Source organism: Haliotis rufescens, unplaced genomic scaffold, assembly GCF_023055435.1.
Source record: "Haliotis rufescens isolate VD_foot unplaced genomic scaffold, xgHalRufe1.0.p SCAF_17, whole genome shotgun sequence".
Taxonomy (NCBI): domain Eukaryota; kingdom Metazoa; phylum Mollusca; class Gastropoda; order Lepetellida; family Haliotidae; genus Haliotis; species Haliotis rufescens.
In genome coordinates, this window is record NW_025963857.1 from 28,051,877 (window position 1) to 28,066,045 (window position 14,169).

Below are 14,169 nucleotides of genomic sequence, written 5' to 3' on the forward strand. Positions count from 1 at the left end.
GTAAAGGATATCCCAAATCAAACAATTTGATCTTTCCTTCAAAATTAACCTGATGGAGTGAGTGAGTGAGTTGGTTTTAACGCCCCCTTATATCACGGCGTGTCAGCTTAATGTGTGAGGAAAGCCCGAAGTGATGCAGGTCTCAGACGTTTACCACTTCGGTGAAACTCACAAGCACGGGTATGGTGCTGACAAACCTAGAAACATATATAATCGGGGCGAACCGGGATTCAAATCACAATCATAGGTTTCTGGCGTGCCGAAGGGACGCAACTCTGCACAGCGAATCGCAGCGCCTGAGACGACTGGGCGACCCGTGACCGTAACCTAATGGAAAATTCTACTTTTTCACCAAAAGTAACAAAGTGTAGAAGAACAAATCCCAAAACATGTTACTCTGTACATCACTTGCGTGATAACGGTGCAAGTTCCTTCACCGAAATGTCGCTACTTATCGTAATAAACAACGTGTTCATTCATACATATAATATTATATATCAGATATATCATCATTACTCAAATAGATTTGTCAATATACATGTACATTTGAAAGAAAAACCCGTTATATGTTTATGGAACCAGACTGCGCTCAGTTCTGTCTCGTTATGCAGTATGAATTGACAACCGATTTAACAAATCCTTTGATCAGTAATCTAAGCCGATGCGTTGGATAAACTATATAGTGTTATTTCCTTAATGTTCTTAAGCTTGAGATAATTTTAAATATAGGTAATGATAATTGTGATATGAAATCGAATCGTATATTAATTCAAACTGAAGAACGGAATGTTGAAAATGTTGAATGAAGGAAGTATGAAGTGGTGTTGAAAGTGGTATATAAGTGACGTTGAAATGTGTTCCTTCTATTATCGATTGAAAACATGCAGAATGTTTTCCTTCAAGTTGTTCGACACGTCTCCGTCCTCCGTAATACCATATCGCAGTCTGCATCGTCGCCATTCAGGGCTTGGTGTTATGGCTGTCTTCACACGCTAAAATGATTAACAACTTATTACAAACTATCTACACATTATCATCATATTGTATCGACAGCGGCCTTGCAACGAATAAGTGGTGAGAAAAGGTAATTCAATACTAAATAAAATATGAAAGGCCGAAATGTTTTGAAAATAATAAACCAGGTTATCATAATTTAGATTTCGAGAATGAGCCAGCGGGTCTTCTGTCATAGTGTTTATCAGCTGCACCAAATTTACAAAATATATTTTATGCATAATACAAACCTTAGCGAAGGAGCCGCTCTGCATCAGAATATATATCACCATGGTAACAGGGATAGGAACTACTGACACTACAGCAATACACCAACCAATGGTGACAGCGATTGATGGGTACTCATAGTTCCCGTATGCTGGTGGCTTGTAGCTAGCGATGGTTAGAATCATAGCTGCCTGTGTAAGAGAAAGAGAGAAAGAGTATACTCTTTAAAATAATACCAGTTTAAGATAGAAAATGTCACAGCATTAAAAATACACTCAGCTAATATATGCTAACCGAAATATATAATATATAAGTTGGTTCGACATTGGGTTAACTAAACATACTCCCGGAAATGATAAATGTAGAACAATGTTTATTCGAATTATAAACACTCAGAGGTATGTTTAGCTAACATAATTGTATCAGGGTTATCAGGATTTTCCTGTTAGTGTTCCAATTTTTCCATTGTGCGATGGTGAGACACGAATCATGCTGATGAGAAAAGTGCAGCTTACGTTAATGCAAAACTATAAACGACAAAGTCCTGTCCGAAATCATAACAGATCTTTGCTAAAAGTATAGAATATTGTACGCAACTGACTAGATAGTAAGCGTGTGAATCCACAAAATAGTTACTGATGCTTGTTTTGTAAGAAGTATGCATAGTCAGCAATAACCGCCGTGTCTTTGCTTAACGTCCAAAATGGTCTGTTAACGCCCGTGATATTGTGCTGACGTTACTGAAAGTCGGACCTAAGTTCTATCAGTTACAGTTATCAATCTCATCTCAATCAATGCGTTATTATCTTACTAACCATTCTCCAAATATACCCTTCTGACACAAAATTAGAAACAAGGTATTTACACATAAATAACTTGAAAAATTGTTATGTCTTTCCTATTCGTCATAGCATGTCTAACGAGCAATCACTACAAGAGTATTAATTCATTGGATAATAGTATTACACCCTACCAGCAGCACGACAGGTACAACGATGAAGCACATCAGCTTATAGACAACTGGAAGCCGCTTTCCAATCATAGCTTCCACGTCAACAGAGAAACGTTTCACACCTAGTAAACATGAATGAAACAAGTACAGAACACATGTTGGACGAATCTAATAGAATTCTAAATGTGCGTTCCGATACAACTGAATTGAAGCAAATACAACAGTGTATTGATCATTATCCATGTCATTCTAATCATCAGATTGTTACTTTAATAGAAAAATAACCCTCCATTATGTTGCATACATGAACCAAAAGAAGTGTGTATGTGACACTTCCTTAACGGCATCCTTGAAAAATATATATACTCAAAGGCAAAAGTTACTTTCACTTACAAACCTTTATACGAATGTATTCATTTGAACCAGTGAACATGTTCCATAAAGAAGAAACGTCCCTAGTATAGCCATTACTGTGACATCATCAACAACACAGCCACATCAGACACTGTTCCGATCACAAATTACAATTCCTCGCCAAGACATAGATGCGAACCACGCATCTTCAACACAGGCTCTAGACAGCAACACTCACCTTCCGGACACCTTACAGGACGCGTGTCTCTAACGACGTCGAGGTGAACGTTACGTGAATTATCTGTGGCGGTATTTCGGCTATGAGTTGGTATTTGAAGGCTGCGAGATACCGTGATAACATTTTGTCAAACGGTCGTTTTACTGTTTTTCCAACAGAACAGCCTTACATCACAATAACGCCTGACCACATGTTGTCGCAGTTGTGCAAACGCTATCTGACTAATATCAATACTAATGTGTCACCCTGACACCAGGGACCATCTGTTCTGTGACCAACTAAACGTGTTTAGGATGAAATGGAAGGATGTTAGCAAAGTCTTCAAATTCTTCAACAATTTTGCAGGAGCTCCGGCTTATCCTTCTTCGGAAATGGAAGAGTATTCCTCAGGCCTTTCATCAACACTCAGAGGGGACGTGACAGGCATGCATCCATGCACAGAATGGATACACTCGCTATTGACAGTGTGAACTTGCCTCGGAAACCCATCGTGTGACATAACTCATTTGCCATTACCAGGAAGGCTCTTCATATAGACTGTTGCTCGTTACCCTACCTTCAGACATTGTCATTTCCGTGAGATATAATTCAACCCAAGGCAGTAAGCCCGTTTGATAGATTCTCCTACTCTGCATATCAAATTGCCTTTGAGTATATATAGACTATCAAAACAAATGCAAATCATTACAGAAATGCCATATTCTGAATTGTGTGTTCTGATCATGAACTAATCAGGCATTCACAATTAGTTCAACAAGTCAGTGTTAATATACCCATAGTTAGAAACAAAGGAAACATGTTTACACAAACCATACAACCATCCAACAACCAGACATTCCGATATGCCGACGACAAAGCAAGTCACAGTACCCACATACCAGTCTAGTAACTGGAACATGTACACTCCGGCCTGAAATATGCAAAGGTAGTTGGTCGCAGATGGATGAACATTGCAAGGCATGTAGTTCTTTATCTTTATCAGATCATATTGACCAGACAATCTTCACGATTGGCTCTGTTTAAGTGTAAACTTTGAATGAGCTGGATTGAAATGTTTTCGGATGTTGTTTACAAACACATTAAGTGGAAAAAACATCCGAAATTATCACAACAATGGGATTAGAGTATTCGTTTTCATAGAATGTCACATGAATCTTTCAACTATGCCAAATCATTAACTAATTGCATCAAATCCAATCCTGCATTAAGGCACAACATACACAACTATATCGTAATGACTTTGCTCACATTGTTGGTAAAGATAAGTCCACAAACGAAAACTGCACCCATAAACCAAGCAGCTGTAACAGTTGGAAGATGTTTCTTGTGCAATCGTCTGGGCAGGATATCCTTCACACATCCAGTTGCTGCCTCGATAATTCCAAACTGTTCACATATAAGGTCTTGGTTTACATTATATGGAGCCTTCACATACACCAACATCAACATGTCCCAGTCGCCTAAAGGCACAATAATTAGCTGTGCGGTGTTTTGCCCCTTATTCGTAACAAATCTGATGAATCGCTCAGATTAATAATTATGATTCTAAGTGTGTCAGACTCGTTCGTCGAAAAGGTGACCACCTCGGCCATCCAATCACTTTGGGCTTTCCGTGCCACACGCAGTGTCATGACGGAAATACTCTTCAGAGTGGCCTTACATCCAACTAACTCTCACTCACAAGTTCTCACTTGTCTCTTACATTATAGTGGCTTCTTTGTGGTAACTTACTGACGGAGGATCAAAATTGCAAACACGCAATCAGTGAGTGATTGAGGTATAACTCAACGTCACTTCGACAGTATTTCACTCCAATCACAACATACACCATTATTCAATCTCATACACTTAGAATACGAGCAATAGACCACCAGAGACCACAAAAAGTTCACATGATTCAGCAACAGCCTAAACCAATGGTATACCATGGTGTCGAAGCCCATCATCAACACGACTAAGAAGAAGAGCACCGACCACAGCTGGGGGACAGGAAGAAGTGATACTGCCTCAGGGTAGACTACAAATCCAATGCCTGGACCTTTCATGAAACACAACAATGAACTAATGGCACTAATGGTCATTATGAGAAACATATTTTCAGACAAGACGCTGAAAACATCAAAGCTGTAAAATAAATATCATCTCATTGACAACATGAGATAAACTGATTCTAGTATTGGATTGTTCATGTGTTTCGTATCCTCCATGTCGACTCGTGTGGCGTAAAAGTTATAAATGGTAGTATCTATCGCATACTGTTTTTATAACTCGTCATTTATGTATTTTTGTTCATTTGACCCAAAGTATTTGCCAAAGCAGTACGCAGGTATTTCGTCGCATTGTCAGTTTCGCCATTGCTGATGTAAACGTATAATGATGTTTTTGATGAAATGAGGAAGAGTATGATTTTTTACAATGTGTTGATATTTCATATAGTTTGTTATTGAGCTCCGCAATATGTTAGCTACATGACGGCAAACTGTAATAATAAAGACTCGATTAAACACTCAGGTGATTAATGTTATGAGCCACGGCACGCCACGCCGTTGGGAGTGAGTGAGTGGGTATGGTTTTTACGCCGCTTTTAGCAATATTCCAGCAATATCACGGCGGGGTACACTAGAAATGGACTTCACACATTAGAACCCGGGTCTTCGACGTGGCGAGCGAACGCTTTAACCACTAGGCTACCCGTCCGCCCCCACACCACCGGGGCACGATAATATCATCAATAAAGTCACCGTGTAATAAACTGATTAGAAGTATTTGGATTGATGTGTATTTGCACGATGACATCAACCAAGTCACCGACCTGATTCATTATGTCGCCTCTTCCAACCATCAAAGGTTGCCGGAGGCCAATTCTAATCTGAAATCCCGCGCTTTTAAATCCCGCAGTTTTGTTTATGAAGTGGAAAGAATGCATAGGTAATATGCAATTGTACATTTTTCTCTGACACCCATCTATACATAGTTACACATTTTTTTAAAGACGCATTTTTTTATTTTCTCATATATTTTTGGTGTTCAGATATGAAATAATCAAACCAAACAATCTCGTTGTGCGAGTAATTCAGTGTGTTTAGAGATGGACTTAAGCACAAAAACACAACTTTTCTGATTTCGAGCTCAAGGTAATTTTGTGTTTTCATTGCGTTCAGTAAATCACTACATGCACAAAACGTTATGGCACATATCATCTACATACGTGTTTGTTTATTGTTTGAGAAACAGACATGCATTTAACTCACCTGATGTGATGACGTCAGCAACAGGTAGCTCAAGATTGTGAGCCAGGAAACCGACTGTCGCGAACACAATAAAACCGGCATACACGCTTGTCAACTCGCCTAATAAGGTAACTAGTAAAGCATCTCTGAAAATGTAAAGACATGTTATTTGATTTTCATGGCTGTATAAGTGTATGTTATTACATTCATCCCAATGATAAATTGTTTTCCTCCCGTATATTTGTACACAATATAGTGAGTGAGTGAGTTGGGTTTAGCGCCACTTTTAACAGTATTCCTGTTATATCACGGCGTGTCAGCTTTATGTTGAAGAAAAGCCCGAAGTGATGCAGATCTCAGACGTTTACCACTTCAGTGAAACCCAAGTGCACGGGTATGGTGCTGACAAACCTAGAAACATAATCGGGGCGAATCGGGATTCGAACTCACAATCATAGGTTTCTGGCGTGCCCAACGGACGCAACTCTGCACAGTGAATCGCGGCGACTGAGACGACTGGGCCACCCGTGCCCCCGAACACAATATAGAAGAAACGGAATGGCAACACATCCACTGTGCTAAATATTTATACGTGGATCGTTTCAGTGCAGTGGTGTGGATTCATGCAACCCTCACCTGACAATATTGTTGTGGGGAGAGTTGTGGCTTGCTATGACAATCAGCGATCCCCAAGCTGGCCCCGAAGAGAAGAAAACCTGAAGAATTGCTTCTAACCACACCTATGAATTAAAGCAAGTCGTTAGAGTAATTGGGTGATTTCGCACGTTATTTTTTTGTAAGACCAATATTCATTGAATTTGCTGACCTGGGTAGTTTGAAGACGCATGAAATCTGGAGTTAGGTAAAACAAAATCCCATCCACAGCACCCGGCATCATGCACGATCTGACCAGCAGCACAGTCAACAAGACATATGGCATCGTCGCAGTTACGTACACCACCTATGATACAAACAGATCGAAATCATTATCGAATGATCAAACACAGGTCTGCTTTTAAATGTCAAATAAACATGATACCACATAGCATGACCATAGAAATACACTTTAATTTTCGCTCGTTATTAATACGATAAGACAGTACAATAACACAACGCAAATGATGAAATGAGAATCTTGTAGAAACGCTCATAAAAAGAAACATGCAATGTAGAAAGACAACGTCTATTACTAAAACAACAATACCTTTCCAAGAGACTTGACACCTTTCATCACACACAGGAACATGCTCAGACAGGTAAGAAACCAGCAAATGACGAGATGCGGCTGCAGCGATCCCATGTCTTCTATGCCCGAGGAAATAACAAGGACTTTGTATCTTAAAAATATGACATGATGAATACATAATAAGTAACAACCTTGGACAGATAACATTTTGTTAAACATAAATGAACTTTGAAAAAACCAAAGCAATATGGATAGGCAGTATGGCTGGTAGTAAAGTCCGATTTTGTCCTAACTTAAAGCTAGATTGGCATGATGGCAACTTTGAAGTTTTGGGCATATGTTTTAATGTTGACTTAAAAGACCTTTGGGTGATCAACACTAAAAAATGCCGTGATAATATCTATGGTATTATAAGCAAATGGAAAAAACGTAATTTGACTTTGATGGGTAAAATGACAGTTGTTAAGACTTTAATTCTCTCTACCCTTGTACATATTTTTTCCGCTCTCCCAAATCCATCAAAAGCTTTTATTGATCAATTGAATAGAATTCTTTTTAACTTTATTTGGAGTGGCAAAAGAGATAAGATTAAGAGGGATTATTTGAAAAGGAATTACAGTAAAGGTGGATTGAAAATGACTGATATACCCAAATTTATATCATCTTTGAAAATTTTATGTTTAAAAAGATATTGCGAAAAAGACATTAATTATGACCTTGCTAGTTTTCAGCTGGCTCATATCTACACTTTAGGTGCCAGTTTGCACAAGAATTTGGAAATTGTAAATCCTTTCTGGAAAGATACCCTCATAGCCTGGAGTGACTTAATGCATTCATATGACTTTGAAGACTTAGAAAAAGCAGAAATTGCTTCCCAACCCATATGGTTAAACCATTATTTTAGAGATCCAGTATTATTTTTTAATGACTGGTACAAAAAAGGTATAGTTACGATAAAAGACTTGTATGATGAAAACGGATTGATCCCTTTCCCACGTTTACAACAACTTTATGATCTTAAAGGAACTTTTCTCGACTATAACCGTATGTTTTTTAATATTCCAAGAAGTTTGAGACAAAATATTGATAAAAATCTACATTCCTCTTCTAATCTCACAGTATCTCCTTGGATTTATGATCTTACACGTTCTATTAAAGAAACAAAAGTTTTTTTATAATAAACTGATAGGGAATTCCCTCCCTCTCCCTAAATCGTGTTTGAAATGGGAAAATCAGCTAGGATGTTCTTTTCCATGGAATCAAATATTCAGTGTATATTGCCATGGGTTAAGGGACACAAAACTCAGGGATTTCCAGTTTAGATTTATTCATAAAGTAATATTTACTAAACGTGAGTTATTAAGAATGAAACTTAATGATAACGATGAGTGTTCTATGTGTCATACTCACAAAGAAAATGTTTTTCATGTTTATATCGAATGTAATGTTGTTAAGAATTTCTGGTCAGATTTCTGTATTTACTTGACTCATATCTTGCATAGAAAAATCCTTATAACTGACAATGAGCTCCTCTTTGGTACCTCTGATGTATTAATTAACCATTTGATTGTAGCTGCTAAAAGATTTATCTTTGTCCAGTGTATTAAGAATGAAAATGTTGACTTTGTTGTTTTTAAGAACACAATAAGAAGTATCTATGACGTTGCATATCATATCGCACGTAGAAATAACGACTTCTCTGCCTTTAATAGAAAATGGGCTTTGTTTACTCAAACTGCAAAATAACTTATTCACTGGATGCTTGCAACATAATTTGATGTACCATAAATACCGCATCTTCTTAATTGTATACATAAATATGCCTTCATCTGTACCATGCTGTGGATTATGCCTTAGGCCTCCTCTGTACCACATCATTTTGAGAAGTACCTGTATTCATGAAGCTGTACTGTTTTTCGAGTGCATATGTATCCTGTGTATATGACTGAATAAAATTTAAAAACAAAACAAAAAAACATTATGTTAAACATAGAACTAATGAAGAAAACTTACTGCCAAAACTCCTCCGTTGAAGTGTGACCAAATGCATTTGTAAATGTTTCAGATTGGTTTGAATCCATCGTTTCCGTGGTGTTGAGACTTAGCATAGCAATCTCTGCCGAACTATTAGTGGTACGTCTCGACTCTCCAGCAGCCACACACAGCGGTGTGTTCCATGAATTGCCACAAGTTGCCCAAGGCAGGTCGATGGAGAAGGAGCTGTACAGGTAGTAGAGGGCCCATGCAAATACCATGCTGTAGTACGGGATGATCACACAGCTGAGAATAAGTATACCATAGCCGATACCTTGCAAACGAAATGAATCACGAATCTTACCATCTCTTTGAATTTCCTTCTATGCACACAAAACATCAAATAAATCAGCATGGAGGTTGACCGAAATCTGTTGTTCCTTCTTTCCTGATGTCTGTATGGGGGCATTCGCAACCGGGTGGACCCAAAGCTTAATACAAGTAGTGGAGGTGGAGTATTTCAAAGTTTATTAACATGTATGTTTCCGTGAAGGGCTTCATCGATTGGTATCAGTTTCGATAGTCAAGCTTCATTTTGGAGAATTTATCAACTTCCTCTGATATCAACATTATGCAGGATTATTCTCGACTGACAGCTGAGGAAAACTGTGTGACTTCATTACTACACTTGGATCTTGTCAATAATATAAGTCGATGTAACCGTTATTATTTACCTTTCATTGGAGGACACATCGCCCACACCCCTATGGGTCCTTTGCGGGAAAACTGACCAAGAGCAACCTCCAGGAAGAACAGAGGTACAGCCACAACAATCATGAAGATCATGTGAGGAATCAGAAACGCACCTGCAGTTGTAAAATGGAAGGGGTGAGTAGAGTGCTTGTTTGTGTTTTGTTTGAATTTGCTTTGAGTTGTATTTCAGTTATAACAGGCGCAACAACTCGAGCTGGGTATTGTTATGTGGGAGGCCCCAAGCGAAGCAGGAATTGAAACACTTTAGGAAGCCACAAACACGTATCTTGAACGGTATCCATTGAGCTTACCCCTGGATTCTAAAGAACGATAATCGGGATCAGTCCTCTAGAAACCATAAAACCAATAGGAACATTCACATGTCTTGTGTGAGTGCACGTGTATAATTGTGTCATATTATCAAGTTTAAGACTTAGTCCTAAATGTTTATTATTCGTACTTAATTTGTTATTGTATCCTTCATTTAAAGAGAAATATCAATAAATATCATGTCATATGTTTAACTGTAATATGAAACACCAATGGTTTTATAACATAACTATTCTCGTAGAGATGTCACTCATAATGGTATACCAAATACTTTCAATTTTGAATGTTACTTACAATCATTGATGCATGCCATCTATCCCCGGCCCATTGCGTGGATCGATGCTCATGCTGTCAATCACTGGATTGTCTGGTCCAGACTAGATTATTTACAGACCGCCGTCATATAGCTGGAATACTGCTGAGTGCGGCGTTAAACAACAAAGCAAACCAAACCAAATGCAAATATTGAAATAATGTCATTGGCGTGATCGTCTTAATTTAGCCATAAGCAAACGGAAGTAGGTTGATAGCAATGTATCATACATAATAAAATAATATACTCTTAATGTGGTTTAAGATAACGACGACGAATATTATTATTTGTTTGTATGTCCGATATTGGCTAAAACGAGACGTAGATTTCGTAACTCGTATAAAACCAGTCCTGTTGTGTAAGCGCATCGCACTTATAATTAATGCTTTTGTCGTACAAACGGAATGCATTTATTTAACTTGAACGCACTGGAGTGAGTGAGTGAGTTAAAATTTAACGTCACATCGGCAATATTTCAACCATATCGTCACGAGAACATTAATAACACTTAAATTTAGACGAATAAAAACCTGTCATCGACGGACAGTATGAAAACTAGACTATCAGTTTAGGAGTAAAACAATTAAAAGAATAATCTTTCATTCAACAATACATGATTAAAATGGGCTATAGATCGCCAGTAACCAAAGCTAAGCCACCATACTAGGGACCATGGGGACTTACGGAACTTCTGCTACCTACATGGTACCCCAGCTGAACGCCCTGGAAAATATGCTCAGTTTATTTTGTATTCAAGTCTATAACCAAGTAGCATAGCCGGGCAAAAGTTGTCCTATTTCAATTATCTTAACAGACAATTATAGTACAAGATACGGTGATATAATATTGTCCATATTGAGATCCATTTGAAGATGCTAAACATTTTATACAAGAATATACATTATTTCAAATTCAGAACTGATGCTTACTTTAATCATGATTTTCCAATCGATAACATTTTTTATGGTACAAATCGAAAATCAAGCATATTTTATGTTAGTGCGCTTGTTATATTTCTAAAAAACACAAATAAATTTGCGATTAAATAAGACAATGATGAATATATTTACACTGGTTAAATATTTTTATATTGGATCGAAATCTATGGCTTTTGACATGAAAATGATCGTAAATGATATTACAATAAGATGACAAAATAAAACAATATAAAGTAATATGCATTTTTTACATATGTTCTAATGTTCAAATTCATGTTTTAATGGATGACAACACTGTTGTGTTCTTAAGTAGTTTATTAATTAATTGTACCGTAGGCATCAAATAACGAGAATGAAATCAAACTTGTGCTAACTACTTCTCTACAATGTGAGTGAGTGAGTGCATTGGGTTTAACGCCGCCTTAAACATTATTCCAAAGTGTCAGCTTAATGTGAGAGGAAAGCCCGAAGAGATGCAGGTCTCAGACGTTTACCACTTCGGTGAAACCCACGAGCACGGGTATGGTGCTGACAATCGGGGCGAACCGGGATTCGCACCCACGATCATAGGTTTCTGGCGTGCCCAAGGGACGCAACTGTGCACAGTGAATTGTGGCGCCTTAGACGACTGGGCCACCCGTGCCCCTCTGCAATGTGAGATTGCTGTTGAGTATGCATGTGCAAGAATGGCGGACACACAAGCCGAGTAAAGCGCCCGTTCTTGCAAAATCAGTCAAACATAAAATATACTTATTTCATGAAGGACGACATATTCGTTGTTCAAGCAAAGGGTACATAATAAATATATTACACTTGCCGTGCTACTGTCTGAAAGAATAACATTTCCTTTTCCTATAAGAAGGCATTTTTTCAAATAGAAAAAAACAAACAAACTAGTACTCAATAATTTACAGACCTGCTAAGTGCGGCGTTAACCAATAAGTAAACAAACACATACAAAAACAAGTCACATGTTAACCTGAAAAAAAGCACGGGAACATGTGGTACAGGTCAAAATAAGAATTTGCATCTGACATCATTTCTGTAACTGAATGGTATTCTAAACATGTTTAATTGTGTTTTGATTCTAAACATGTTTGGATTATGGGAATGTTATGTGTAGGTGATGTTTACTCAGTGAGGCAGTTGCTCATTTACTGTATTTAGACCCTAAACGTGTTCAGATTGAACACAGCAAATGTACATACCGTTTAGGGTTGGAACACATTGTTAAACATATCTTGTATGTGTTTGCATTGTTAACACAATTTTACAGTGTGGTTTAAGTAGTGATTTATACTATTTTAATAAGTGATATTTACTAAACGTCAGCATCCGCGTGCAATCTACCGGGAGAGATAGTAAATTCGCTGTTTACTAACCTTCTGGCCGATGTCAGTAGAATTCACGAGGCTTTTGCTCAGTGTTTGGTATTCATTGTTACCACATGTGAACCGTATATCTATTGTGAAATGATTACCTGAAACGTCGACATATAGTGAAGTGATCATCCTACTTAACAGGACAAACATTTAAACAATTAGTTGACAGCCAAATGCGATAAATTCGCGAGACATTTTATTTCTGAACATACTGAGGTCAGTAAGTCCACAACAAGTCTATTCCCTCGATCACTTATCTCACATTGCCTTGAAGGTTATACATAATTTCCTGATTTCCATGTGTTGATGTTAGTCTATATGTGGGAGAGTGGCCATTGTTGCCATCTGACCACAATCAGTGAAACCCGGTCATTAGTACAACGACCAACAAAGGATCAGCAAGCTTCATCATTATTAACATATGTTTCATCAGTTACATAAAACATCCATCATAAGCTATGTTTTTACTGTAGCCATCTAGTAGAACCCGAATGTCTGTTCAATCTTAGGGGGCAGAAGTGAACGATCATTGTTGCCGTGATTCTTTTCCTTTAATTTATTACAAAAACAACAACTGTTTGAGCATACAAAGAGGATTTTTCACGAGACACATGGAATAACCTATTTATTATGTACATTTTGTGCAGTTGTCAACCGGAAATAATTTTTTTACAAATTTAAAACTTTGAAACGTTTATCCTCCCAACATAACAAGCATGACGTTTGTTTTAAACATATTTTATTGACGTAAATGGTCAACGGGATTGAGCAAACGTTATCCAACCTAGGTGTCCCTTTCCCTAATATATTTGTACAGACATTGATTATACATATATCATTTCATACTTTAAAGTTTACACTGCTTCTTTCATGCTGATTGGCTGAATGGGTAGTCGCGTGATCTGATATTTGGAGTTCACACACCTGTGAACGGACAGAAAAATTCACGCGATGTGAGCAATTATTTTGTGAAATTGATCGTGTGGACCACACACACACACACACACACACACACACTCACACTCACACACTCACACACTCACACACACACACACACACACACACACTAAACACAGTTTTAATTGACTCGCGCTTTCAACTCGTACCACGTTAATTTACAGACCGCCGCCAGATAGCTTGAATATTCATGAGTGCGGCGTTAATTAAATAACAAAAGAAACAAACAAATTATAATGTTTGATATGTCGGGATAAAATCGATATGTACATATGCCCTGCTGCTATGTTACATGTATTTAAATATGATTTAAATATGATATGCCTCTGGCCAAAAATTCC

At 37.8% G+C, this 14,169-nt stretch overlaps 2 protein-coding genes across 2 annotated transcripts; both read right to left on the bottom strand.

The window, feature by feature from the left end:
- Positions 1-276: 276 nt before the first annotated feature.
- Positions 277-2,285, bottom strand: LOC124138619 (sodium- and chloride-dependent glycine transporter 1-like). Its single transcript, XM_046505355.2, has 3 exons — positions 2,195-2,285; positions 1,245-1,412; positions 277-992 (listed from the first exon to the last, which is right to left on the bottom strand). The coding sequence occupies exons 1-3, from the start codon at positions 2,261-2,263 to the stop codon at positions 867-869; spliced, it is 363 nt and encodes a 120-aa protein (XP_046361311.1). The 5' UTR covers positions 2,264-2,285; the 3' UTR covers positions 277-866.
- A 2,047-nt stretch (positions 2,286-4,332) lies between these two features.
- LOC124138623 (sodium- and chloride-dependent betaine transporter-like) lies at positions 4,333-9,992 on the bottom strand. The gene is made up of 7 exons (XM_048397256.1): positions 9,890-9,992; positions 9,195-9,489; positions 7,200-7,332; positions 6,822-6,956; positions 6,632-6,735; positions 6,017-6,141; positions 4,333-4,803 (listed from the first exon to the last, which is right to left on the bottom strand). Exons 1-7 carry the CDS (start codon positions 9,990-9,992, stop codon positions 4,556-4,558), a joined length of 1,143 nt encoding a protein of 380 aa, XP_048253213.1. The 3' UTR covers positions 4,333-4,555.
- Positions 9,993-14,169: the final 4,177 nt, after the last annotated feature.